This window comes from Mustela nigripes, chromosome 6 (genome assembly GCF_022355385.1).
Source record: "Mustela nigripes isolate SB6536 chromosome 6, MUSNIG.SB6536, whole genome shotgun sequence".
NCBI classification, from domain to species: domain Eukaryota; kingdom Metazoa; phylum Chordata; class Mammalia; order Carnivora; family Mustelidae; genus Mustela; species Mustela nigripes.
The window spans coordinates 39,108,714-39,133,805 of NC_081562.1; the positions used below are offsets into that span (position 1 = coordinate 39,108,714).

At 37.6% G+C, this 25,092-nt stretch overlaps 1 protein-coding gene across 2 annotated transcripts in view; it reads right to left on the reverse strand.

Annotated features, from left to right (window-relative positions):
* The window catches only part of SYT1 (synaptotagmin 1), a 539,629-nt gene that overhangs the window by 89,881 nt on the left and 424,656 nt on the right, over positions 1–25,092 (reverse strand). For both annotated transcript variants that reach the window (XM_059402413.1, XM_059402412.1), the window contains exon 8: positions 7,328–7,445. In XM_059402413.1, the coding sequence (XP_059258396.1) occupies positions 7,328–7,445 (118 nt within the window). The remainder of the gene's footprint in view (positions 1–7,327; positions 7,446–25,092) is intronic.

Consider the following 25,092-nt stretch of genomic DNA (forward strand, 5'->3'; position numbering starts at 1 on the left):
CACATATAGGGATTCAGATTATTTTATCAATATAACTAAGCATCTTGAAGTGTCATGGAATTTTATAATGTAACTGTCAAGCCTAGAATTACGATGAAGACTTCTGACATCACAGCCAACTTATTATGCATATTCCTGTCCTGTTAGCTCAAGATGCTAGTTTATTTGCATATTATTGCTTGACCCTGATATCATGGACAATTAATTTGTATATCCCTATCTAATCGGCTCAAATAAGTTTTTGCTACTTTATTTGTTGGCTCAGCTCCCAGCCTAGTGGCTTTTAGCTCAAATCACTTGAGCTCAGAGTGGTTTCCTTTGTCATGCTTTCAGTACTGATGGAAAGACAGATAAGGATCATGGTCATGAATGTATCAAGGAACAACCTACTGTTTTTGTCTTTCAGTAGGAGGGACTGAGGAAGACATCATTTAGATTCTGTGGACAAGGTTATTTCTCAAGAAAGAGTATACTGGGTTGACAAAATAAATAGAACTTCTTATTTAAGGAAATTCCATTATATAAGGCAAAGGATGTATTCTATATCACTGACCAAAGGAAAATTCTAAATTGGAATTAAGCTGACCTGGACCTCAGCTAATATTATGATGTAACATTTAAGCTTCTAAGTAGAGCTCTTTTAAATTTTTTTTCTTGTGATATAGTTGAGATATAACATTGTTAAAGGTATACAATATATTGATTTAATACACTGGTATACTACAATATGATTTCCTCCCTGACTTCAGCTAACACTCTATATACTTTCTATAAAGTATTGTTTTCAAATTTAAGATGCATAAGAATAACATGGGGGACTTTTAAAATATAATTTCTAGGTTCCCACTCCCTTTATATTCAGTTATAGCTTGGTCTGAGGTAGTCTCTGACATCTTAAATTTTACAATGTATAATGGGGTGATTCTTATGTAGGTAGGATACCCTATCTTTATGTGATGTGATATTCTGTCTACCTACTACCTGTGCCTGAAATAATGAGCTGCCTCTGCTCATGCATGGTTTTAGGTGGAGTCTAGTGTTTCCCTGAGGTTGCGCAGTTGCTTTTTCCTAGGTAACTTCAAATATTTAAATTGGCTCTCTTTTCCAAATTCTATTTCTAGAACAGGAGAAATGAGAAGACATAGGTATGAGCAACTTAATAATCATATCTTAACATATCTAAGCTAGTAAGATTTACCCTGCACACACACACAATTAACATTAACACACAATTGATTAATCACATTAATCACACAATTAACATTGTGTGTGTGCAGGGTAAATCTTACTAGCTTAGGTTTGGTTGGCTCAACCACATCCTGGCAGTCTGCTACATGGGGATGGTAACTCTACCACCATCTCTATCACCACGAGTCTGCTTTTTTCCTTATCTCCCTTAAGTATTGCTGCCATTTGTGAATTTCATTGTCCCATCCATTTTTTTTTTTTTTGGAGGGACATCCAGATGCTTTTAGATGGGGAGTGCTCCTACAGCCCTACTCTTTGCTTTGCACAGTGTAAATTCTGTAGTGATAAGACAGGATGGGGGTGACCAGGGAGAAGACTAGGGGTGGGGCCTGGGGTAGAAAGTGAAAAGAAGAAAGATGATGGGGTAGAACACTTTCAACTACATTTCAGCTACATTTGTCCCAGACATCCCCTCAGGACGTCTGACCTAATCCCATCTCATGGCTGCTTCTTAGCCCCTTGACTTTCAGGAGACTGCTGGAATACGTGTTTATGACTTCAGTCCTGCGTATATATTTTCCCAGCACCTTCTTGTTGGCATGCTTGATGGGCTTTTGTGGTTCTCTTCACAACTTAGGTGACTACAACCCAAATCAAAGAGGCAGGATAGACAAACTTCTTACTCTTGTATATTTGCCATGGTTCCTGGCTGTACAAACCACTTGCAAAAATCTCAAAAGGACTATGTGCCAGCTGCAGGGAAGAGGGGAAATGGAATGGTCTTTGAGACGTTCTGCATTCAGAATCTGAATCCGGGCTTTAGTACCAGCTATACCATCTACAAGCGACTCACTTTGAATATCAGTAATGTCAACAGCAGTTGCCAGTATTGAACACCTTCTATGCATCAGGCATGAAGCAAAATGATTTATTCACATTATCTAATGCCTTTAAGCTTCAATTTTCTGAAAATATTATGTTCAGAAATTACCTCACAGGTCTATCATGAGAACCACATGAAAAAACCAAGTTAAAGGATTTCTAAACTAGAAAATGTTCTATAGCTAGATTATAATGACTTAAGAGTTAAAAATTTTCTTTTTAGATTTAGGTTGAAAAGCTTCAACCTAACTGAAATTTAAAAGCTCTATTCCAGTCCATTTTGCTCAATAAGAAGTTTGGTCTTTTTTTCTTCAAACAGCTCTATTCTTAGGTTAGAAGACCTAAAAAAAATTTTATTTGTGATATAAAGCCCAAATGAACTTTTAGTCTTGAACATTCTCACTGAAGCTGTACCTAGAAGTCTTAAATTTAAGACTTAATTTCTGGTATGACAGACCCCCTCCAAACACACACACACACACACAGAAAACAAACAAAAACCCGACCAACCAAAACAAAAAGTGAGGAAAGCAGTTGTAACATAAACCGGTGCAAGGGATTCAGTTAGAAGCAAGGTATTTACTCTTTGAGAGTAACTTATAAGTCTGCACAGGTATAGATTTGAATGTTATAAAATAAACAGCTCAAAAATACAAGACCTACAACCTCACACCTTTGACAATCTTCAACTTTTTTAATGTCATCAGTTTCTTAGACTTCTATGCTGTAGACTGAATGTTAGCATTCTCCTAAAATTCCCATGTTGAAACCAAATCCCTGATATGATGGTATTTGGAGGTGGGACCCTTGGAAGGCGAGATTAGGTTGTGAGGGTGGAGCCTTCATGAAAAGGATTAGTGTCCTTATAAAAAGGGATCCCAGGAAGCTCCCTTGCTTCCTTTGCCTTGTGAAGACTCAAAAATAAGACAGCGGCTATAAACCAAGAAGCAGTTTCTCACGAGACATGGAACCTGCTGGTGCCTTGATCTTGGACTATGAGAAATAAATTTCCATTTAAGGCACCCAGTTTATGATAGTGTTATAGTAGCCTAACTGGACTAAGACACTGTTCATATTCTTCCTCAGTTTTCACAAAAAGATAATTATTTGAAGAGAAATTTACTCCAAGCACACAGATGTATAAAAGGCTGTGAGGATACCGAGAAGTGGTTACTAGGCAGACGGCTTGATTTTCCATTCCCATTTCCAAATACAGGACAAAAAGAAACCCAACTCATTTTCTACTCTACAAACTTATTCCTGAAGAACAGCCTTGAAACCTGTAAGTTTCAATACAAATAGCTAGATTCAGAAACTCTAGCTGTTTCTTGCAAATACTTGAGAATTGGAATATTAAGCTTGTAAGTACAAAGGTCTACTGTAGACATGTGAATGGTCTAGTCAAGTTTGTCCCTATAAGAAGGATTGGGATTTGTGTGACTTGCTATATGGATAGATAAGAGAGGTAAAATGTTGATGCAATGTATTTTGAATTTACACGGTAGAAGAGAAACCTTGCAATAGAGTAGTAAGAAAAATTAAAGGTTTTTTTTTTTTTTTCCATTTTTTCCCCTAATATTTCCTGGTTTATTGAATACCTCGTCTTAATTCACTGTTTGGTCTATGTAAAGCATAGGTCTACTGATCTCATTTTTGTCTTAACTGACCAGCCAGTCTTATAAAATGAACCTTTCTTTTTTTCCCATTCACTCAAGAATTGGTTAAACTGTTCATTGGTTGCTTTCACATTTTCCATTTTTAGCCCAAAATTTCATAAAGTAACAGAAATGATTACAAGAATATTTAGTGAGCACTTAGGCGTGCCAGACCCTGTGCTTTATTTCTCACAACACATTTATAAAAAAAAAAATCCTGTTACTTCCACTTCATAGATATGCAACTAAGGCTCAGAAAACGAAATAATTTGTCCAGTGTCAAATTGCTGGTAGTGGTGGAGTGGGATTCCAACCCTAGTAAAAACAACCCACTTTGGTTCCAATTAACCCAATTAACTAGCCATTTCCAGCAAATGTAGTTAAACATTTGAATTACCTGGGATGATCTCATTATATAATTTTGGTCTCAGACATAGGTTAAATTACTTTGAGATAGACCATCCAAGTTCTTAAAGTTACTTTAATGGTAAGTAGGTTAAACAAATTTGAAATGCAAGACTTGTTTTTCCAGGCCATAGCTCTTCTGTAAATAATTCATTATTCATTCAGCAGCTATGTTCAGTGCTACCAGTCAGGGCATTGTGGGAGATAGAAATACAGAGCACAGTCTAGTGAGAGAAGCGTGATGTTTGAAGGGTGTAAACAAACTGCTGTTGGCATTTAAAAAAAGAAAAGATGCGTCCTGTCGGGATGAGTCAGAAAAGACTTTATGAAATCCCTCCACCCAAATGTTCTTTTTTCTAGACAGCCCATGGCTTGTTTCCTCACCTCTTTCAGGTTGTGGCTTTCTCTGACCACCACAGTTAAAACTACTCCCCAGTATTTCTTCTCCTACTTCTGTCTTATTTATTGGTTCTGTCTCCCCAAATTAAGATGTAAAGTGTACAAGGTCAGGGTCTTTTGGCTCTTTTGTCCACTGATATAAATCTAGTCTAAGAACAATGCCTAACACAAAGGAGGAAAACACTATATATTTGTTCAACAGATGGAAAAAAATAAGACTTAAGCTTGGCTTGAAGAATGGATAGCATTTAGCTGGGCATTGTTGGAAGGAAGAATTCAAGGTGAAGGAAATGATTTAAACAACAAATGGAAGCAGCAAATTACATAGTCTGAAGAACTGTGTGCTGGTTAAATTTGGTTAAAATACAAAATACAATTTGGTTAAAATACTGAAATGCAGTGGGACATAGTCTGGAGGGATCTGTGTTATGTGGAACTGAATGATTGACTTAACTTCACAGGGGGATGGAGTCCTTGAAATTAGGAGTCTTGAAATATCCTTATTTAATATTTAATAATTAAACAAAATCATCCCAGGTAATTCCAATGTAGGGGTAGACCCAGGGTGTGTGGATCCTGAAACTAATATAACTTTAGACCCTGGTGAATCAGTCCACTTTGGTTCAATTATCTAGACATTTTAGCAAATGGAGTTTAATATTTGAAAAAAAGAACATAAACAAGAAAAAAAAACCAACCCTAGAAAACAATGAGTACTAGAGCATATATGACTTCTGGCCTTGCCCCTTTTATGTCACGGTGCTGAGACAGTGCAGTGGGTGGTAGGAGTCCTCCCAGCAGCCCTTCCTTCCCCTGGTAGCCACCAATAACCCAATTACACATGGAAGTGATTACAAGCTACATAAATTTATTCTGCCAGACCCAGCTTCCCTTAACTAAATCTCAAAAATGCCTGTAGCCACTCAGATGCTGCTGAACAAGAAGAGATGGATGATGGTGGCAAAGTCAGAGACTCAGACAGTGACTGACAAATTGAGGCTGAAATATCAGTGATCATGGGAACGCATTTCTAGGACCTTGGAAGAAGACAGAACAAATGAGGGACCCTGGAGTTTTACTGGCTTCATGGTTAAGCTGCCTCTGGAACTCTGTTAAAGGGAATACAGTGAATTGGAAGGAAGATTAGGGGAGTACTAGGTAGAGGTAATGAGGTGATAGTTGGCATGGGAGTTGGGAGAGGAGTATGAGCAGCAGAATACAAAGACGTTATGACCATTGAACCAAAGGAAAGCAAGGTCAAAGGTGCCTGAGGTCCTACCTCAGGATACTAAGTAGTATCTGGGAATGAACTGTCCTTAAAGCTGAGAATTTATCTGTACATTAAATGATCTTTTGTTTTAGGTTTGAATACCCTGCATTTATTAGATTACCAATGCTCAAGTGATCACATCTTTGGCTAGTGGTTTTCAAGTCTTTTGACAAGACCCTCGTATTCTTTGGTAGCTTCCGCGCTTTCTGGTTAGATGAGATGTTCTAGGCTTGTAAACTTCCTGTGCCATACCCGGAACCTCCCGTTTCTCTAGTAAGTACCAGGTTCTTTAGGTGAGAAACTATTTTCAAGCCATATCTGGTGTTAGGGATGTTCAGTGCCACTGTATATGTATATATGTATATATGTATATATGTATGTATGGCATATACATATATACACATATATTTTCCCTACTACACACATTAGATTTTTAAAAAATATTTCTGGAGGAAACTGCTTGTTGTTTTAAATTTGCTCTGTTATTCTTTAAGCAATGAAAGCAGTAAGCTTTTAAGTGGGGTCTCTGTGACATGAATTAGTGCAGCTTCCCCAGGCAACTTATTTATAAAGAGAAATAAATACCAAGAGAATTTGGTCGACAAATTAGTAGTTTAGCAAGTGGAAACTCACCTTTAGCATTTTTGAGCTGTTATGCTTTAGAATATAAAATGACCAGGTTGCGTTAGGGTGACTTTTTGAAGTTTGCAATAGAAAGCACTGAATAACCAGTAATGTGGGTTCTAATTCCACAACCACAAACAATGATAACTATAGTGTATTCATGATGAACTTGTGGCACATAAAGAAAATTTCTCATGTTTTACTAAAAAATTGAAAATATAATTATGCAGAACAGAAAATTTAAAAATCCTATTCAATTGTGGAAATCCTTCAGTTGACTTTGCTTTTGAGCAAGAGTATACCTTTTTTTTTTAAACTAAGTTTGGGTTATATAGAACTTAAAATCCAAAAGTCTCCTCCACCCCCATCATAGACTGTAGAAATAAATGCATTGCCTTGAGGAGTCACCCTCAAATAGATTTTGTTTACTTATATTTGAAATGCTGCACCTTTAATAAAACAGTATTACTAAAAACTGTTAGGTTATCAAGTACCTAATAAAGAAGTCTCAGTTAAAACTCTGGTTTCATGTCATGGATGAATTTTGATTAAAAAACAAAAAACAAAAAACACCCAGAAAAAAGATTCAAAATGGTCATAGGCGTTGCCTTTTGCAAGAGAAGCAGAAGAAAAAAAAAATCCGGTTTCAGTGCAGTAGAACTAATGATTGCTACTCTGGGTATGAAACAGGAAAATAGATTTCATCTTTTATAGTTCCAATAAATTGAGAGGAGCTTCTGGAGCACTGTGTTGGGATGGATTTTGAGATCGCTTCCATTCTTCATGGGAAGGAAGCTGTGATCAATAAGGAATGGGGAGTCACAGCATGTGTGCGATGCATGTGGTATCCACGATGAAAGAGCATTAAAAAAAAAAAACAGACCAGTAAACATGACAGTCTTACCAGATAAGCCACCCACGTCCATCTTCTTCAGGTTCTTTGCCTCCAGAATGACAACAGTCAGCTTGCCGGCAGTGGGTACATAGCGAAGGGAGAAGCAAATATCACCCAATTTCTCTTGCTGTGAAACCAATAAGAGACTATAAGTAACTTTTCGAATAAAGGTGAATATAGTTTGTACACACACATTGCAAATTCTTCACAAGGAGGGTTAGGATAATTAGAATGTGAAAGCTCTTAGGTTCATTGGCGTTTACCCAGTGGTCTTTCATTCACTGAGGTATGAAGAGTGATTTTAACCATTTTGGTTTTAAATAGCTCATCTATACTTTATCATTCATCAAAATATATCCATAATTCAATAGTTCAGGAAATGAGACCGAGATGACTTTTTTAGAAACTCTACTCTGAATAGCACTGCAACGATCTTGGCAAAATTTCATAACTTTATTAAATAGATTTGAAAAGAGTCTAATGCTCCTTTAGTAGAATCAACCTACCTAAATTTCTGTCTTTTTACATTTCAAATAGGATTATGTCTAATGCTTAGTTTTTGGGAGAAGGACTTGTATTTGCATTTGACTCAATTTTTTAAAAGATTTTTTTTTAAGATTTAACTCTTTTATTTTTAAGTAAGATCTACACCCAATGTGGGGCTTGAACCCACAACCCTGAGATCAAGAGTCACGTGCCCTACCATCTGAGCCCGGTGGGTGCCCCTGGACTGAATTATTAATGAGAAATTCTGAATTCCTAGTAGGTGAAAGGCAACATATAAGAAGTTTTGCCATTTCAGTTTTACTCCTTTCAAGTGAGATTCAACTTTTCCCCCTTATTCTAATAGTTGTACAAATCAAAGGAACAGGTTGGAAAAGCGAAATATACAGCAATACAGCACATGTCCTAGCCCCCTCCCATTGTTTCAGGGGTATCCTATTTCAGGTCCTAGGAACATTCACCAACCCTGTATCTCTGGCATTTCTGAACATTTCAGTCAAAGTTTAAAGTGATGGTATAAAGAACTTTGACTTTCTTTTTTTTTTTTTTCCCCAGAAAGAACTATGGGTTATGATACCTTTAAGTGTCTTACTTTCTAGGATGTGAATTAAGAACCATAGTATTCAACATGAGGAGAATTTGAGTTCACATAAGCATGAGAATGGGCAGGAGGCTGGCGGTATCTACATGGAATTCTGAGACAGGGAATTAGGTATATGGCAAATTGGGGTTTACTTCTTAGGACATGCTCTCCCCTCCGCGCCCCCACCCTGCCCCACAAAGTAAATTCTGATTCTAAAGGTGATGGTTGTATCCGACTTCTGCAGATAGGCTTAATGTAAGAATAAGGTACAGAAGACCTTTTCCTCTTATGCTCTTATTAAAACTGTATTTGGTCTTATCTACAACTTCATGTATGTGTTAAATCAGCCTGAGTCTTCAGTATGGAGGTAATTGCCCAAGATGTAATTTAACTGCTTAAGGAAATACAATTCCTTTTACTGGGTATTCATTCTGTCCATCAAAGCAAAGTGTGTGGGGTGCCTGGGTGTTGCGGTGGGTTAAGTGTTTGACTCTGGTCTTGGCTCAGGTTGTGATCTCAGGGTCATGGGGTCCAGACTGGTTCAGGGCTCCGAGCTCAGTGGGGAGTCTTCTTGGCACTCTCTCCCCACTCCTTCTGCCTGTCCACTGCCCCGTACTTCTACCCATCCCCTCTCAAATCTTATAAAAAATCTACTTTTTCTGATTTATCCATAGGTGAGAAGTAATCATTCCATGTGTGTGTTGGGCAGAGGGAGAGGGATAGATTTTCTGCTTAAGTAATGCTTTATTGAAAACATCACCACATGTGTTTATAAAACCCCCAGTTCTTTGATTCCTTGAGTCCTTCTAGCCTCTTACCCATATATCTCTTATGTCACTTAAGACTGTTTTTGTTTTATTGTGCACATGTCTCCATTTTCCCCCATGACTCCTTGAAGACTGGTCCTTGGCTGATTTATCACTTTTCATGCATTCTCAAAAAATAAATAAGTGAAAAATTTGGAAAATATCCCTGTTTTGAATTATCTATGTCCTATCTCCCTTCCATTAGTTTAGATAATAGTTATATGTGCTAAATTCACCCAAAGTGTCTACTTACTCCCTATGACTTTACACGTGAGGAGAATCTAGTAGAATATATTCCTTTTCTTAGTCTTTGTGAAAATTCAGAATGGGAATCAAGATGATAGAAATTAATACAAAGTGTGGACAGATTCATCTGAACCTTTAAATGTAAATGAACAAAATTGTAGTCCAAAAATATTCACTAGGAAGAGGATTCTTTCTGCAGGGTTCTGTCTTTTTGCCACAGTACCTTCCCTGGGGAACTCCGTCTGTTTCAGAACCAAGTTACTCTAACTGTTCTAGTTAAGCATTTTAGATATGACTGTTCTTTTGAATGGCCCCTCTCTATATAAGAGTCTTCAATTGAGGACATCTCCTATTTTTGAAGAAACAATACAACTTACTTTTCTTCCAGTACTTTATCATTCAATTCTGTGATATATAGGGACTTTTTGAGATTTTGCATAATCTCTATCCCTTCTCTAGAAGGAGGAGTTAGAGATTGAACCTACCATGTCTCAGGTAGGAGAAATAGGTGAAGTTACTTGTAATTATAAAGCTATGGGATGAGGAAGAAGGAGTGTGTGTGTGTGTGTGTGTGTGTGTGTGTGTGTGGCAGGAGGGAGGATAGATCAAAATTGGTATTTTAGGAGAAAGAAAAACTTGGAAGACTGCTTATTTTCAGATTTACTTTTAACTCCTGAGCTTAGGAACTTGAATATATAAAATTTCATATGCCTATAAAATTGTAACTGACATGCCAAATTGAGCATGTCTTTTTATTCTAATCAACTGGAGTTACTTTACAGTGTTTGAAACTCTTCCATTGGAAAGATAGTCACTGTTCTGGAATTTGTGTTCTTTACAGCATTAAGCAGATAGAAACTCATTCTCAAGAAAAGGCAATGTCTAATTCATATGAACCTTTAGTTATATATTTTTTTGTTGTCACTATCTCAATAATATATAAATATATGCTTTTTCTAATTCTTTAAAAAACGGCTTTAATAATTTTCTAAAACAAAATTTCAGAATTGGGACTTCTGCTGCATGTTGGCTTGACTCTAGATTAATTGATATAGGATATTTCCAAATAGGATGGCAATGTGTTTTTCATATGTTGGGGATGGGCTAGGAATCTGAAGGTCATGTGAAGAAGAAGAACCAGGATATGCATCATGGGGAGGCTGTACTTCAGACGTACGTGCCTGGCAGAACTCGGTGCTTCTGCTGACCCGTCCTGAAGATGGGGTCTATTTGGCCACAGCTGAAATAAGACTTAGGTTTGAGGCTTATGTTTTAAGTAAGTGTTGTTACTTTAGAATCTTAGACTGGGGACTCCTATCATTATGAGTTGTGGGAAAGCAAGTAGTTTTTTATCCTCTATGAAACCTAGCACTGAACTTCTGTGATTAGATGGAGATGTACTCTTGTTCCTGGAGTCTTGTTCTAGCGTATGAAGGTTTTACTCTATCTCCTGTCACTTACACAGAAGAACTGGAATGGTTTGAGTTTTGTGGAGAGTTTAACATCAACTTCTTATTTCACAATTTTCACATACCAAGAGTTTTTATGTATTACTTTAAAATTCAAGAAACCAAGATTTTCTCCATTTAAAAAAAGATTTCTAAAAAAAAAAAAAATAAAAATAAAAAAAGATTTCTTGGGGAACCTGTGTGGCTCAGTAGGTTAAAGCCTCTGCCTTCAGCTCAGGTCATGATCCCAGTGTCCTGGGATGGAGCCCTGCATCGGGCTCTCTGCTCAGCGGGGAGCCTGCTTCTCCCTGTCTCTCTGCCTGCTTGTGATTTCTATCTGTCAAATAAATAAATAAAATCTTAAAAAAAAAAAAAAGATTTCTTTAGTGGGGTTATGGTGATGGGGAACAGAAGTGGTTCTGAAAAACTGACATAGAAAGAAGACCCTCCAATCTGCATCTCAGCTCCTTACTTCTCCTTGACAATTGCGTCTTGTCTTTTCTACAACAGCCCTGTGAAGCAGTTTTGCCCCTTTTAGACATGAAGAGTTTAAGACCCAGAGGTTGCATAGCCATCTCATTGTGGACCTCAGCAAGGTCCTTTGACTCAAAATAGTGAGTTTTCTTTACTATCAGATCGCCATCTGGAAAGATACACGGATACTGCAACTGACAACCTACTTCGATATTCCACTCCCACTTTACAGTCGTGCCGTCTAACTAAATGGTTGTTCTTCACCAGATTTCCCCCTGACCTGTTCTTTCCAACATCCCTTTTGGTTAGTGTCACTAAGTAATCTGTTTCCAGGGACTAGTGTTTCTTCTGTTTTTCTTGAGTCCTTCAGCCCACAAATCTTGACATTTCTTTCTTTGTCAAGGTCTCTCAAATGGATTTTTAAATTTTACTTAATTTTTCCCTATCCTTATCAACATGACCTCTACCCTCCTCTCTTCTACCTTCAATATGACCTCCATCTCTGCTGGGATATTTGCCACTGTCGCTCTCGCTGTCATCACTGCCATCCCTTCTGCCTCCATGGTGTTTGAGATCCCGCTCTGAACATTTCTGTCATCTTTTTTTTTTTTTGCAGCAGTCTGATGAAAGATCTCATGAGTCATAGTCTTTCCAAAGTCCGGTATAGACTATATACTAATGCCAGGCTAATCCTTCAAAGTCCAAACCCACTTTCCTGACTTTGAAGAAGCTCTGTACTTTGTCTCTGCCTTAACTATTTAAACCTTCTTCTTCTACTTTACTATCTGCTCAGCCTTCAGAATATATTTTGAATCTGACCTCAACTCTCTACTTAAAGGCCTTCCCTCTGGTACAGATAGGGAGACCAACCTTCTGGATTTGCAGAAGACTATTGGTTTTAGCCCTAAATGTTCTGTACATACCCTGAGAAACTTCAGCCCCAGGCAAACTGTTATGATTCATGACCTTAAGCCCAAGTTCTTATTGCTAACTTAGACCTCTACAGTAGCCTCCTAATAACCTGTCTGCTTCCAGTCTTGCTCCTTTCTAGATTCCTTCTCACCTTCCAGGCAGAAGGATCTTTTAAAATGGAAATCTGATCATGAGGCCGTCCTAGTTACAGCCCTTCCTTGTCTTCTCATTTGACTTAGAATGATTTGAATTCCTTACACAAAAAGGCCTAATGTCTGATTCCCTACCTCCTACTGTGCTCCTGATTTTTCTCTCCTCAAGACATGCCAGGCACACTTCTACCTCAGGACATTTGCCTTGGCTGTTCCTTCTGTCTACAGTATTCTTCTCCGAGATGCTATCATGGATTGTCCCATTAGTTTATTTAGCTTTCTGTTCATACATCACTTCTTCAGAGTTTTTATATAGCCATCCTATCTAAAGCCCCAACTGCTCCTAAGCATACACACTACCTGTCCCTTTGTTCTGCTTCTTTCTCATTCTAGCACATATCACTTAAAGTTCCATTATGTTTGTTTAGGTTTTCCCCACCAGAATATCAGGTGTACAAGAGAAGAGAAATATTTTTCTCATTCTCTATGTTCTAAGCCCTAGAATAGTGGCTGGCACAGAGTCAAAGTCCATATATGCCCCTTGAATGAATACATGTAAATTGCTTTCTATCAAATACAGTCAGATTGGTCCCCACGTTATACTCTATTGCTACAGGTCAAGTTCTCCAGGGAAGCAGACTCAGATTTGTAAGTTGGAGTGGAGTGTTCTTTAGATCAGCACCTGTGGGAGAGTGCAGGGAGCAGGACTATATAGTTGGAAAAGTTGGGCTGTGATGTAGTCTTACTAGAGGCCTCAGCCAATCTTATGGGGAGCTCTAGAGCTGGGATAGCTCATCAGAGAGGTTCTGAATTCTTAAAAGAGATGAAATTTTTATGCTCCTGAATCTACCAGTCATTGGGTGTGGGTTGTCCTCACATCTTACCAGCAGTCTCTTCTGCTGAGGGTGCTGCTAAGAAGAAGGACCCCAGTTATGAGCCATCAGCCATCAATGCTCTAGGCAGTCAGATGGTGCAAGATTGGTGTGTGTGTGGGAGGTAGTTCATCAAAGCATTTATTACTACATTTCCATGAGTTCTATTCCTTTTCATCACCAAATTTTTGCATAATCAGGAAATCCATCTGCAATGTCTTTAGTCCTTTCTGCCTAATAAAATTACTCCGACCTTTAAGCCTTAGTCCAAGTTTATATTGTTAACAAAGTACCCCCTTACTATTCTAGCCAATGTCGGTTTCTGCTAACGATTGCTTTATAGCCATCAGCATAGTGCCTAGCGATGATATTTTTCCCCCTATTTATTTCATATATGAGTTTCCCTCATCCTAAATTCCAGGGGAGCAGAGATTGTACTTCATAAACCATTATTATGTGCTTTCTTAATACTAGCAGTATAAATAACTGTTGATTGTTTTTTGAAGTCAGTACCTCGCCAACTGTTTGCTTTATAAACAGCATGGACTCTAGTGCTTTATGAACAGTATATCCAGTTTAATCAATGAGTCAGTTAATGAATATATTTGGAGCTCCTTCTTTGTGCCTAGTGCCATAGATGTAGCCATGTTAGCCCTTTCACAGAACTAGAAATGAAAACATTTCTGGAAATGTGGTTTTTATAAGATAATTTCAAAACCTTATAGAGTTGCAGCCAACAGATGAGTACTTCTGCTGGTGTGATTATCTCATGAAGGGGCCTTATTACTATTAGGAATTTCAGGTTTATGTATAATTTATTTTAGTCAATTGCCTTGATCACTAGGTAGAAACTGCCAGTTAGTGAAGAAGGTTCCAGCTGTGAAATTCAGAGAAATTAACCCGTGCTTTTAGAATATGGAGCTGACAATCAGAAAGAACCTTTGTTCTGAGTAGCTTGATAATTCTGTTATTTTTTAAAGCAGCCACTGAATAGAGTAGACAAAAATTAATGATTTAATAGACAACCACAGCAATGCCTTTCCTTTTTGAGAAGCATTACATATATATTTTAGAACAGAGGTCATCTCCAATGGATAAATAAAAAGCTTGACTTAAAATGAATATTTATTTGATGGCTTCTATAGCACCATCCATCATTTTATATGTGAAAAGAGGGGTTCATCTTTTGTGACCTTGCAAATGGAGCTAAGTTCACAAGCTTGTTGGAAATGCTGTACTCTTGAATGAGTTTTAAAAAGGTAACTGAGTTGACTTAATGCTGTGACATTTTACAAGGACATATTCTATTTATGTTAATCCTAAGATTTTTCCATGTGTCAAATTGGTGATAGTTTCTCTGGGTAGAGGGTTTTTCTCTGAGGTTGGGAGTCTATTTAAAGGTTGACAAATTAAAAAATGGCAGCCCCAAAATCTCAAAATGAAAATTCAGATGATTTGCATATTCTTCATTTATAAAAATACTAGGACATTTCCAGTTATAAAAAGGATAATGTCAAGTTTCTCATCTTAATAAGAGTAGCTTTAAATACATCCTTTGGGTGGTAGTAGCTTTCAAATTCATTTTGTTCTCACAACTATACTCATACCACTGAATTATCTGCCAAATCAGTACTTATATCTAATGGTCCAGATGGTCACAGTATGAAATGGTGGTGTGGATGTATTGAGGCTAAAAAGACTGAACCTGGCCTAGTGTACAAATACACAGTAAATTGTTCAGGTGAATGAGACAGTATGTTATATCTTTGAATACTTACTTTATGAGGGGATACTATATAACCTATTAACTCTGGATTAATTTAATTATTAATTTCTTATTTAAAAAAAATGGGTTCTACCATAAGACTACTAGTCCAGACTCCAAATACTTAGATGAATAAGAGGACTTTAAAAGTTCTGAAAGAAGTAGAGTGACAGATTTAGATGGAAAAAAATCAAGCAATCATACCATAGAGATGCCACCAATGCTATAGGAGTAAAGAGAAGGTTGGAACTTCCTAGGGTCTAGTGACAGAACTAAGGGGGGGATACTTTAATTGGAGATTTTTATCCCCAATAATCATCATCAATTTCTCTGGCCACCCAAATGCACATTCTTTGTAAAACTTATGGGCTTGCCATGCAAATCTAGCTTTAAAACAAGTCATCTAGCTCTCCCATTTCAATCAGAGCCAGTATGTATGTATGGGGTGTGATAAGTAAATGTCCTGGGGTAGCAAGTGCCTGAGCTGAGATATGAAGGTCAACAGGAAAAATCTGTGTGAACCATGTGAAGAAGAAGGCAAAAAGCTTCTAGACACAAGGATGTACCTGCAAAGTCCTGTAACCGCTTAAACCAAGTTACAAATGTTACAAAACGCCTAAAACAAGTGACCAAGTTTCTACAAATGTAAAATTCATACAATTAAATATATCTGCTTTATGATTTAGATCTTCAAAATTTCTTCTTAATATATTTATTGTCAATTGGAGATGTACTTTATTTACACTTGTAGTCCTATTAGATACAACAGAAACAGGTATTTTGACCAGATCAAAATAAGAATGATGAAAGTAGAAAATCAAAATGCCTATTAAAAATAAGTAACAGCAAAGTACGTTACAGAAGAGGGAAAAGAGCAGTAGACTGAGATGTGGGCATTTATCTACAGGTACTGTTCATTCAACAGATACTTATGGGACATCTCCTACACAGGTACCAGGACATAGTAAAGCATACAATAATCAATGGGCAAAATAAACATAATACAGTTATGAGTATCTGGCTCATCAAACAGCAAATACTACTATATTTTAACAAAAATCCCATTTCAACCACCTTCTTCTCTAGATAATGCCTCATTCCTCTGTTCCTTTCCCGAGCCAGACTTCTTGAGTGAATTAGTGACAATCACTGTCCCTATTTATTCATGTTCCACTGGTTTTGCTCTCCATTTTCTTGAAATGGCTGCTGCTAGGGTTCCAGATAACATTCATCGTAGCTGTAAATATTTTTTTACCTTGAAGTCTCAGCAGAATTTGACATCCCTCTCCTCTTTGGATTCTGCGATACAATGCTTTCTTGATTTACCTGCCTCTCTGACCACTCAGTCTTGATCTTGGTCTTTCTTAAGCCTTAATCCTAACCCCCCCTTTTTTTTTTCATAAACTAGTAGAGGTATACCTGGAGAGCTTCCAAGTTTGGTTGCAGACTGCCACGATAATGCAAATACACAATCATGTGAGTCAAATGAATTTTTTGGTTTCCAGTGCATATAGAAGTTTATACTATACTGCAGTCTTTTAAGTGTGCAATAGCATTGTGTCTAAAAAATGTACATACCTTAATTCTTCCCCCCAAAATGCTGTCCATCAGATGAGTGCTTATAACTTGTAATCACTCATCATAGATCACTCATCACAAATATAATGAAAAAGTTTGAAATATTGCAAGAATTATCAAAATGTGACAGAGGCAGAGATTTGTAAGCAAATACTGTTGGAAAAATGGTAGTGATAGATTTGCTTCACAAACCTTCTATTTGTAAAAAGCCCAGTGAATGCAATAAATGGAATATGCATGTACTCTCCCTGTCTACAGCTTTAAAAACAATGTAAAAGTGATTGCCACGTGCCAAGTGTGTGTCTTCTCTTTACTTTGAGCTCCAGACTCTCTCCAACTGCCTTCTTGTCATTTCCACACTAGGATATTTCACACACATCTTTGACTCAAATTCCAAAAACTGAATTCATGATCTAGTTTCACGAACCTGGTTCACTCTATTTCAGTAATTGCTATGAGCCTCCAACTAGTTGCGCAAGCCAGAAAACTGGGCCTTACCATTGATCACAACTACTTGTTGTGTTTTATCTGTTAGAAATTTCAGAAGTGGGCTCACTTGTTTTCATCCTTACCCAATATATCTCACATTCTGTATTAGAATATTCACCACTCGAATCCATTCGGTCATCTAGATTATTCTAGAAGTCTTAGTTGGTCCTCCTGAATTTACTCCTGAACTATAGTGGACAGAATTACCTTTTAAATAACAAATCTCGAAATCCTCAGGTAGGTGTCCTGTCTCTCTAGGGATTAAGACCACCATCTTTACCATCAGTTATAATATGGGGTCTGGCTCCTGCTTACTCCTCAGCCTCCTTTCCTGGCACTTGCCCCCTCTGTGCTCCAGCCACATCAGCCATCTTCATAGGATCAAATATGTCACATTAGCAACATACTCAGAACCATCACATAAACTGTTCTTTTGTTTGACACGTTCTGTCCTTTTGTTCTCCCTTACGTTTAGTTAACTTTTTCTCATCTGTCAGACCTTACCTCAATATTTAGAGAGGCGTTTCCTGACTTGCCAGACTAAATAAGGCTCTTCTTATATATTCCTTAGTCGTCCTCCAATACCCTTCCTTGAACTATTGATTGTAATAGTCCTATATTATAATCACTTACAGTAACTGTAATCATGGACAGCAATCATGTATTTGTAGTCATTGCATTGTACCTCACTCCCATGAATTTGATCATCTTTGCATAGTGTCCTTTTATCTATATGCATAGTGATTGGCCCATAGAAGATGGTTAGTACATATTTATTGAGTCAAAGATTGAATATGTTTACTGAATGCTTCACTCTGTCAGAGACTACTAGCTGTTTGTCAGAATCCACTCAGAAGTGGGATTAGTAATCCATTCCACTTTCTGTGATTTGCCAAAAAAAGAGCAACACTTAGTCTTGTACTTGATTTAGTTTACCGAACACCTAATTTATATTTTCAGTATGTCAGTCATGGTGCAAGCTACTGGGAAAAAAAGGCTGACTGAAACTTGTTCTTGTCCTTAAGAGACTTATTCTTGGCCAGGAAGAATAGGCCTAAAACAGATACAACATAAAATGGCAAGTGCCATTATAGAAACATGTTTTAGGAAGAACCACTATAGAGAAGGTAGAGGAATTTGTTATGGTTAATTTTATATGTGAATTTTGAGTGGAAGGTAGGGGAATGTGAACAGAGTACAGAATGGAAAGGGAGTCCTTGTCAAAAGATTCTTCATGGCGTAGTGTGCTATGATGCCTGAAATACCACCATTCAAAACCTTTTATTAAAGCTTTCAATCTCTAGGAGTTTTTTAAAATGGTAAATACCGTTTTGCCCCCTAGTGGATGATAGGACAATCCATCATGGTATTAAATTTTAGTGGACAGTTTCTTGGGGGTATGGAAGATTTATCTGAGTGGGAATGGGCAAAAATGGGGAAGATCCTGAGTATGTCTATAATTTGGGATGCGGCTTTACTTAGAAGAGGGCATAAGTGGGAATCCAGGTAAATCAATTGTCTGAGGACATGTGAAGAAAGGAGAAAATGGAAAACAGTTTGGAAGATATCCAAAGATAAACTTTACCAAGTTGCCTTGTCCCATTAATCTTCTCCCTGTGTTAACTACATGTCCTTGATTTTCTGGGTCAGGCCTGATTTTTAATATTCTATTTTCTCATACAAACGTGACTGAGCCTCTGGGGTCGAGTGGACTCTTAACACTGGTTTCCATAATTCAAATAAGTATTTTAATCCTCTGTAGTGAAAAGTGAAATGTAGATAGCAAGTACTTTTGAAATAAGAGCAACTTATTTCTAAATAAAAATGTAAAATGACCTCTGCACTTAAAAGGAAGCATTATAAAGAAATATGTGGCAGGTGAGCCATTGATCCTCGAACATACATTAAAAAAACAAAACAAAACAAAACAAAACAACAACAACAACAACAACAACAACAAAACAAACTACAAAAAATGCCAGGTAATCATTGGAAGGCATTGTTGGGCACTTTTCACCTTGAGAAGAGTGTTATCTCTTGTGATGGAGGTAGGCATTTGGCTGATTTCTACCTAGGCACTGATAAAGCAGCATTAAATTTTTACTAATCATACTCAACAACTGCAAAGACTTTGCATCCTGACCTTTTGTCACTTGTAGTTATATTTACTGGTGCAGGCTAACTAACTTGAAAGGGGATACTGTGGGGTAATAAGGTCTTGGCAGAGAAAGCTCAGTAGCCAGGGTGATGTTTTTATCCAGAGACTACTTTTCTCTTTTTAGTTCCACGATGATGATGACCAAGAGGAAGTCTGGAGGGAATGGCAGTGCCACACAGTTAGGAAACATCATTGGCTCAGGAAGGTTTTCCTTTTCGTCCTGAGAGAGCTGGGTGAAAGACGAGATGGTGAATGCTGAGCAGACCCAAGCTGTGCCACCAAACAGCTCTAGGGGGCGCTCTAAGCAAATTCTTCTCTTGCTGTTGAACTAGATAAGCAGCTCTTGCTGTATCTTTGAGGCTTACATAAGATCTACATGTGAGCCTGGGGGAACACAAAAATCAAGGAGAAGACCAAAAGGAAGGTGATAAAAAGAACTGTGGTATAGACGGGCGAGTCACAGAGAAGCTGCTGGCGGGGAAAAAAGCTACTTAAAAACAAGATTAGGGAGGTCAGAGGGGCCAACCCAGCTTCTCCACTCTGGCTTCAGCTGGAGTGAGTCTGTCCACAGCAAATGGGAGCCTTACAGAAAAGACAAGACAGGGAAGGAAAGGGACCAAGGCAGCGGGAAAAAATAGAGAAAGGAATAAAAGGAAAGAACAAAATTGAAGGAGAGAGTAAAAATGTTTATCTGTTTCATCTTCTATTAGAAAGAGGGCAGAAGGAAGAGATGATAAGGAAAATCAAACAACTCGGGAATGGTGAAAAAAGCAGTGGGAGGATTTGGAAGTTTTTTTTGTGTGGACTCACTTCATAAGAGGTGAGACTTGCTGCCTGGTGAGGGACTACGGGGGTGGGACCTTAATTATTAGTTCAACTGGCAAGAACCCAGGAGAGGTATTTGCAGTAATTCAAATCCACAGAAATAAAGAATTTGATTTGAACTTTAGATGACAGAGAAGATGGATATATTCTGTAGACTGTGTCAGAAAGAAATGCACAAAACACTGAGGTGATTTCCCTGAGCAATGTAAAGCTAAGACTGTTGGTTTTCTTCAGGATTGAAATAAGAGATATAGGTTACAGCAATCTCATTGGTGCAAAAAAAAAAAAAATTCTATGATATTTTGAAGTTCCATTAACAGCAGCAGGGAGATTTGGCATTAGGATAGGGACATAGGAAAGTGTGAAATAGAAAGCCATCGAGAAGAGCATGGACACGTAGCTTCTAATTTGCTTTTAATCCAGAACAGAGATGCATTCTGCTGGTGGTTGGAACAGCTAGAGAGGTCCTTTGCATGTGTGTCAACAACTCCTATGAGAAAAAAATAATCTGAAGATAAAAAGTTGTAGATAAGAATAAGGTAGCATTAGGAGTTTAGCAAGAAGGGCATGTGTTCCTGGGTCGGTGGCCCCTAAAAGTTGCTGTTGGGTACTTTTTAGGGAGATGGAGGAAACTATTATTGACTGAAAGGAATATATTAATTTTGCAATAAAGCAAGAGGGAAGTTAACACTCCAGAAGGGATTGGTTATGGGGTTCGGGGTGGAGGTTGATTCTCCTTAATGGGGGGGGAGAACAGCACCTAGAGCAGAGGAATGGATTCTTGGAAAGGGAACGCATGGGTTAGACGTGGCTGTGAATGTGTAGTGGGAAAGACAAAAGCTGGAAAAGACGAGCTTTATGGATGTGCCTGGCTCTCAGAGTCTTTAAGAGGAAGGACAAATGAAGATGGCAGAAATGCAAGAATCCAGGTGAAACACAACTGCCCTTTAGGAAGACTTGTGGAAATGATGGCCTCATTTGAGAACACGTTTGAAAATAAAAAGAGCATCTATGCAGATAATGCAAAAGTAGAAAATAAAGTCCATGGCCATAAAAAGGAAAATTATGAAAGTATTGTGCAAAGCAGTATTGAAGGAGATACACACTATACATCAGAGACATTATTACCTGAAACTAATTTCATTGGAGTTTGCAAGAAATAGAACAAGAACTATACTTCAATGTTCCCCATCGCCCCAGGTTCTACTGTGTGCTCCATCTTTGAACATGCTGCTTCCTTTGCCTCGTATAAAGTCTCTCCTTTGTTTTTCTACTGGATTCCTACTTATTTCTCGACTGTCACCTCTTTATGAGTCTTTCCCTGAGTAAGAGTTTGGTCTTTTCCCCATCTTTGTGCTTCCATGACAATTTCCAGACTCTCAGTATAGCACTTGTAATATCACACTTTACACGTCTGTTTACTTATCTGCCTCTTTCATTAAATAAGTCCAGTGTTTTAGTCAGTTTTGTCTAACATGGTGTGTGCCATATGGCTAAAGGTCAGTATAAAAGCTCAGATCAAGAGAATTTATCTTACGGTAGGAAGGGCATAGGACAGAGAAAAATAGCAATTCTTAGTTTTTGTGCTATAGTAGGAAAAGTTTGAAATTAGTTGGTTAAGGCTGAGAGGGGAAAAATAAAAGGCTCTGTTATATACCCTAGTGATTGAGGGTGGGGTTGGAAGGGGGAGGAGGCTATGTCTAACACCTGGTTGATAAATTTTCTTGAGTTAAGAATCATTTGGATTTGGGACGCCTGGGTGGCTCGGTGGGTTAAAGCCTCTGCCTTCGGCTCAGGTCGTGGTCCCAGGGTCCTGGGATTGAGCCCCACATCAGGCTCTCTGCTCGGCGGGGAGCCTGCTTCCTCCTTTCTCTGCCTATCTCCTCTGCCTACTTGTAATCTCCGTCTGTCAGATAGATAAATAAAAATCTTAAAAAAAAAAAAAAGAATCATTTGGATTTCTTATTAAAAGCAAAAAGTGGATGTACGATTTTGGGGGTCAAGCTTTCTAGGAGAGTAAGTATGCCGAAGACAATGGATAAAGATCCTTGGGAAAAATAACTTGGCAGAGCAAAAATGTAGAAAAGGCAAAGAGAAAACAATTGTAATTTGGGAGGACTGTGTAGGCTTTAAAAATGGTACATGAGTCACATCAGGAATTTCTCTAGTTTGATGTTTGAAGAGAAATTGTAACTAGATTTATATATAATAACACAATTACCTTTGAATGGTGAGAATATAATGAGATTAAAGATATAAAAGAGCTTCATGAAATGAAAGGTATTAACATTTTTTTTCTTGCTAGTTTAATAACAGTAGAATAACATTTTCAAAGTTTCCCCTACTTCTTTGCTTCATTATTAACTTTTTTTTAGACATTGAGGAGCTGGATCTTGTAAAGATGCAGAAGAACCCTCCTTTTCTTGATGACGTAATAGCTGAGGTGGAATATTTGAGTTTCTAAGTAGGTATAAAAGTATAAAAGTATAAAAAAGTATTAAAAAAGTATTTAAAAGTATATAAAAGTATAAAAGTATAAGTAGGTCTAAGTAGGTATAAAAGTCAATTATGACTATGGCCATTTTAGTTTTTTCCAGGGAAGTAATAACCCTCTATAGATGGAATGCCATGGGAATTGTAAGAAACGCTTTACTGGAGATGAAGTCTTTGTGCTCACAAACATGTCGTATCTACTGGGTAGTTTCTTTCTTTTTCATTTTCTTTCTTTCTTTCTTTCTTTTTTTTCTTTTTTTTAAAAAAGATTTTATTTATTTATTTGACAGAGAGATAGAGAGTACAAGTATGTGGAGCAGCAAGCAGAAGGAGAGGGAGAAGCAGACTCCCTGCTGAGCAGGGCACCCAATGCGGGGCTCGATTCCAGGACCCTGGGATCATGACCTGAGTCGAAGGCAGCCGCTTAACAACTGAACCACTCAGGTGCCTTTACTTGGTAGTTTCTTAAGGTCACTGTGAAAACTGTCATTAGGTTGTGGGTAATAGAAAAAATCTTTCTCATGCATAGTCCCTTCAGTTTTTGGATACAGATGAGATTCTGTGGAACAGTGTATATAGACATATAGACTACGAATTTGAACTTCTTCATCTTGACTGTAGCTAACTGACTTGAAGCAATGTGAAGTGTACTTAACTTCAGTGACTTCCTTCAGAAAACAGATTAACATGAACAACTCAGAGACAATAAATGAACATCCCTGACGACATCTTTCTTAATCTTGTAGTTTCTTAAGGAAGCTGTCTCATCTGCATATTACTCCCCACGCCCCGCCCAGGGTTTTTGACTTCTATCTCTTCAGTGGTGATCTTCTGTTCTCATTCACCTCTGCTTAAAGGTTGCACAGCTAATTAGTGTATTTCTCATGTAGGCCTTAAATGCATTGCATGTTGTTACAGAGGAAGTCAAGATCATCTCTAAGTATATTTGGAATTCAATTTGCAAAGATTTCACAAATTGTTCATTTTGCAGAAACAATTTAGTTTCCATCTGGTTTGTCTAGGGGAAAGTTCATTGGTGTTCATTGTTAAGAAAATCAGAACATCATTAGAGAATTCAGTGGTCTCTTGGATGTCACTAAATCACACAGTGCAAAATATCTGCAAGAGAGTATGATATGAATTTGAATGGCAACTACTCTCTTCAGACAAACACATAAGTACATCTTACTTGCTTCATTTTGCATGTATTCAGACTGAAGGTTGGAGCGACCCTGCTGAAATGTCAGATTTTTTTAGTTATGTAAAGTACATTGCAGAATTTTGTGAGCACTGATTACTAAAAGAATTTAAGACCTATGCTATGCAATTGTTAACTCCAGGCATCTTAAACTATGATGATTTTCCTCCTTATTTTGCAATGGCATTCTGGCTTTCATCTTTTTGAACATATTTTTATGAAAGAGATCTTCATACGTTTCTAGGAAACATAAACAAAAAACCTGACCCATAAATTTCTGATTAATTTCACCAGATGGCTTTTATCATTTTATTAAGATTTTGTTTTATCTGTGTTTTTATCTATTACTATATGATAGCTTATTAAGGGAAATCAATGCTAATTTTTTTTTTAAGATTTTATTTATTTATTTGAGAGAGAGACAGTGAGAGAGAGCATGAGCGAGGAGAAGGTCAGAGGGAGAAGCAGACTCCCCATGGAGCTGGGAGCCCAATGCGGGACTCGATCCTGGGACTCCGGGACCATGACCTGAGCTGAAGGCAGTCGTCCAACCAACTGAGCCATTCAGGCGTCCCTCAATGCTAATTTTTTAAAAAGTACTTTTTCAAATGTGAAATCGTGTAAAATCATGTTTACCAACACTGTACCTTAAAATACTTTGTAGATTTCCATGAAATCTACCTCAGAAAAATAATAACAATTGTTCAATAAATTCTGCAAAGGGACAAATTAAAAGCCTGAGGTAATCCTTATTTCCATTGCTTTGAAATGAAAATTAATTCTTGGCAAAAAAAAAAAGAAATCATGCAAGTGTCACAAGACTCCCCCAAATCTTTCAATTAGGAGAAAGAATATGTGAAATAGAAGGGCTAGCATTTTGAACTACTGAAACTGAAAGGAACAGTATAAAACTGTTACCTGAATAACCAGTGTTGATTAAGATGTGGAGAAAAAGAAATTTTTGTATGCAAATGCAAATTGGTAGAGATGCAAATTGGTGCAGCTACTGTGGAAAATGATAAATAACAACACAAAAAAATAGAATTACAATATGATCTAGTAATTCCACTGCTGGGTATTTACCCCAGGAAAATGAAAACACTAATTCGAAAAGATATATGCATCCCTATGTAATTGCAGCGGTATTTACAATAGACAAGACACAGAGGCAAGCCAAATGTCCATCCACAGATGAACAGATAAAGATGTGGGCTGTGTCTCTGTGATGTACTATTACTCAGCCATAAAAAAAGAATGGCATCTTGCCATTT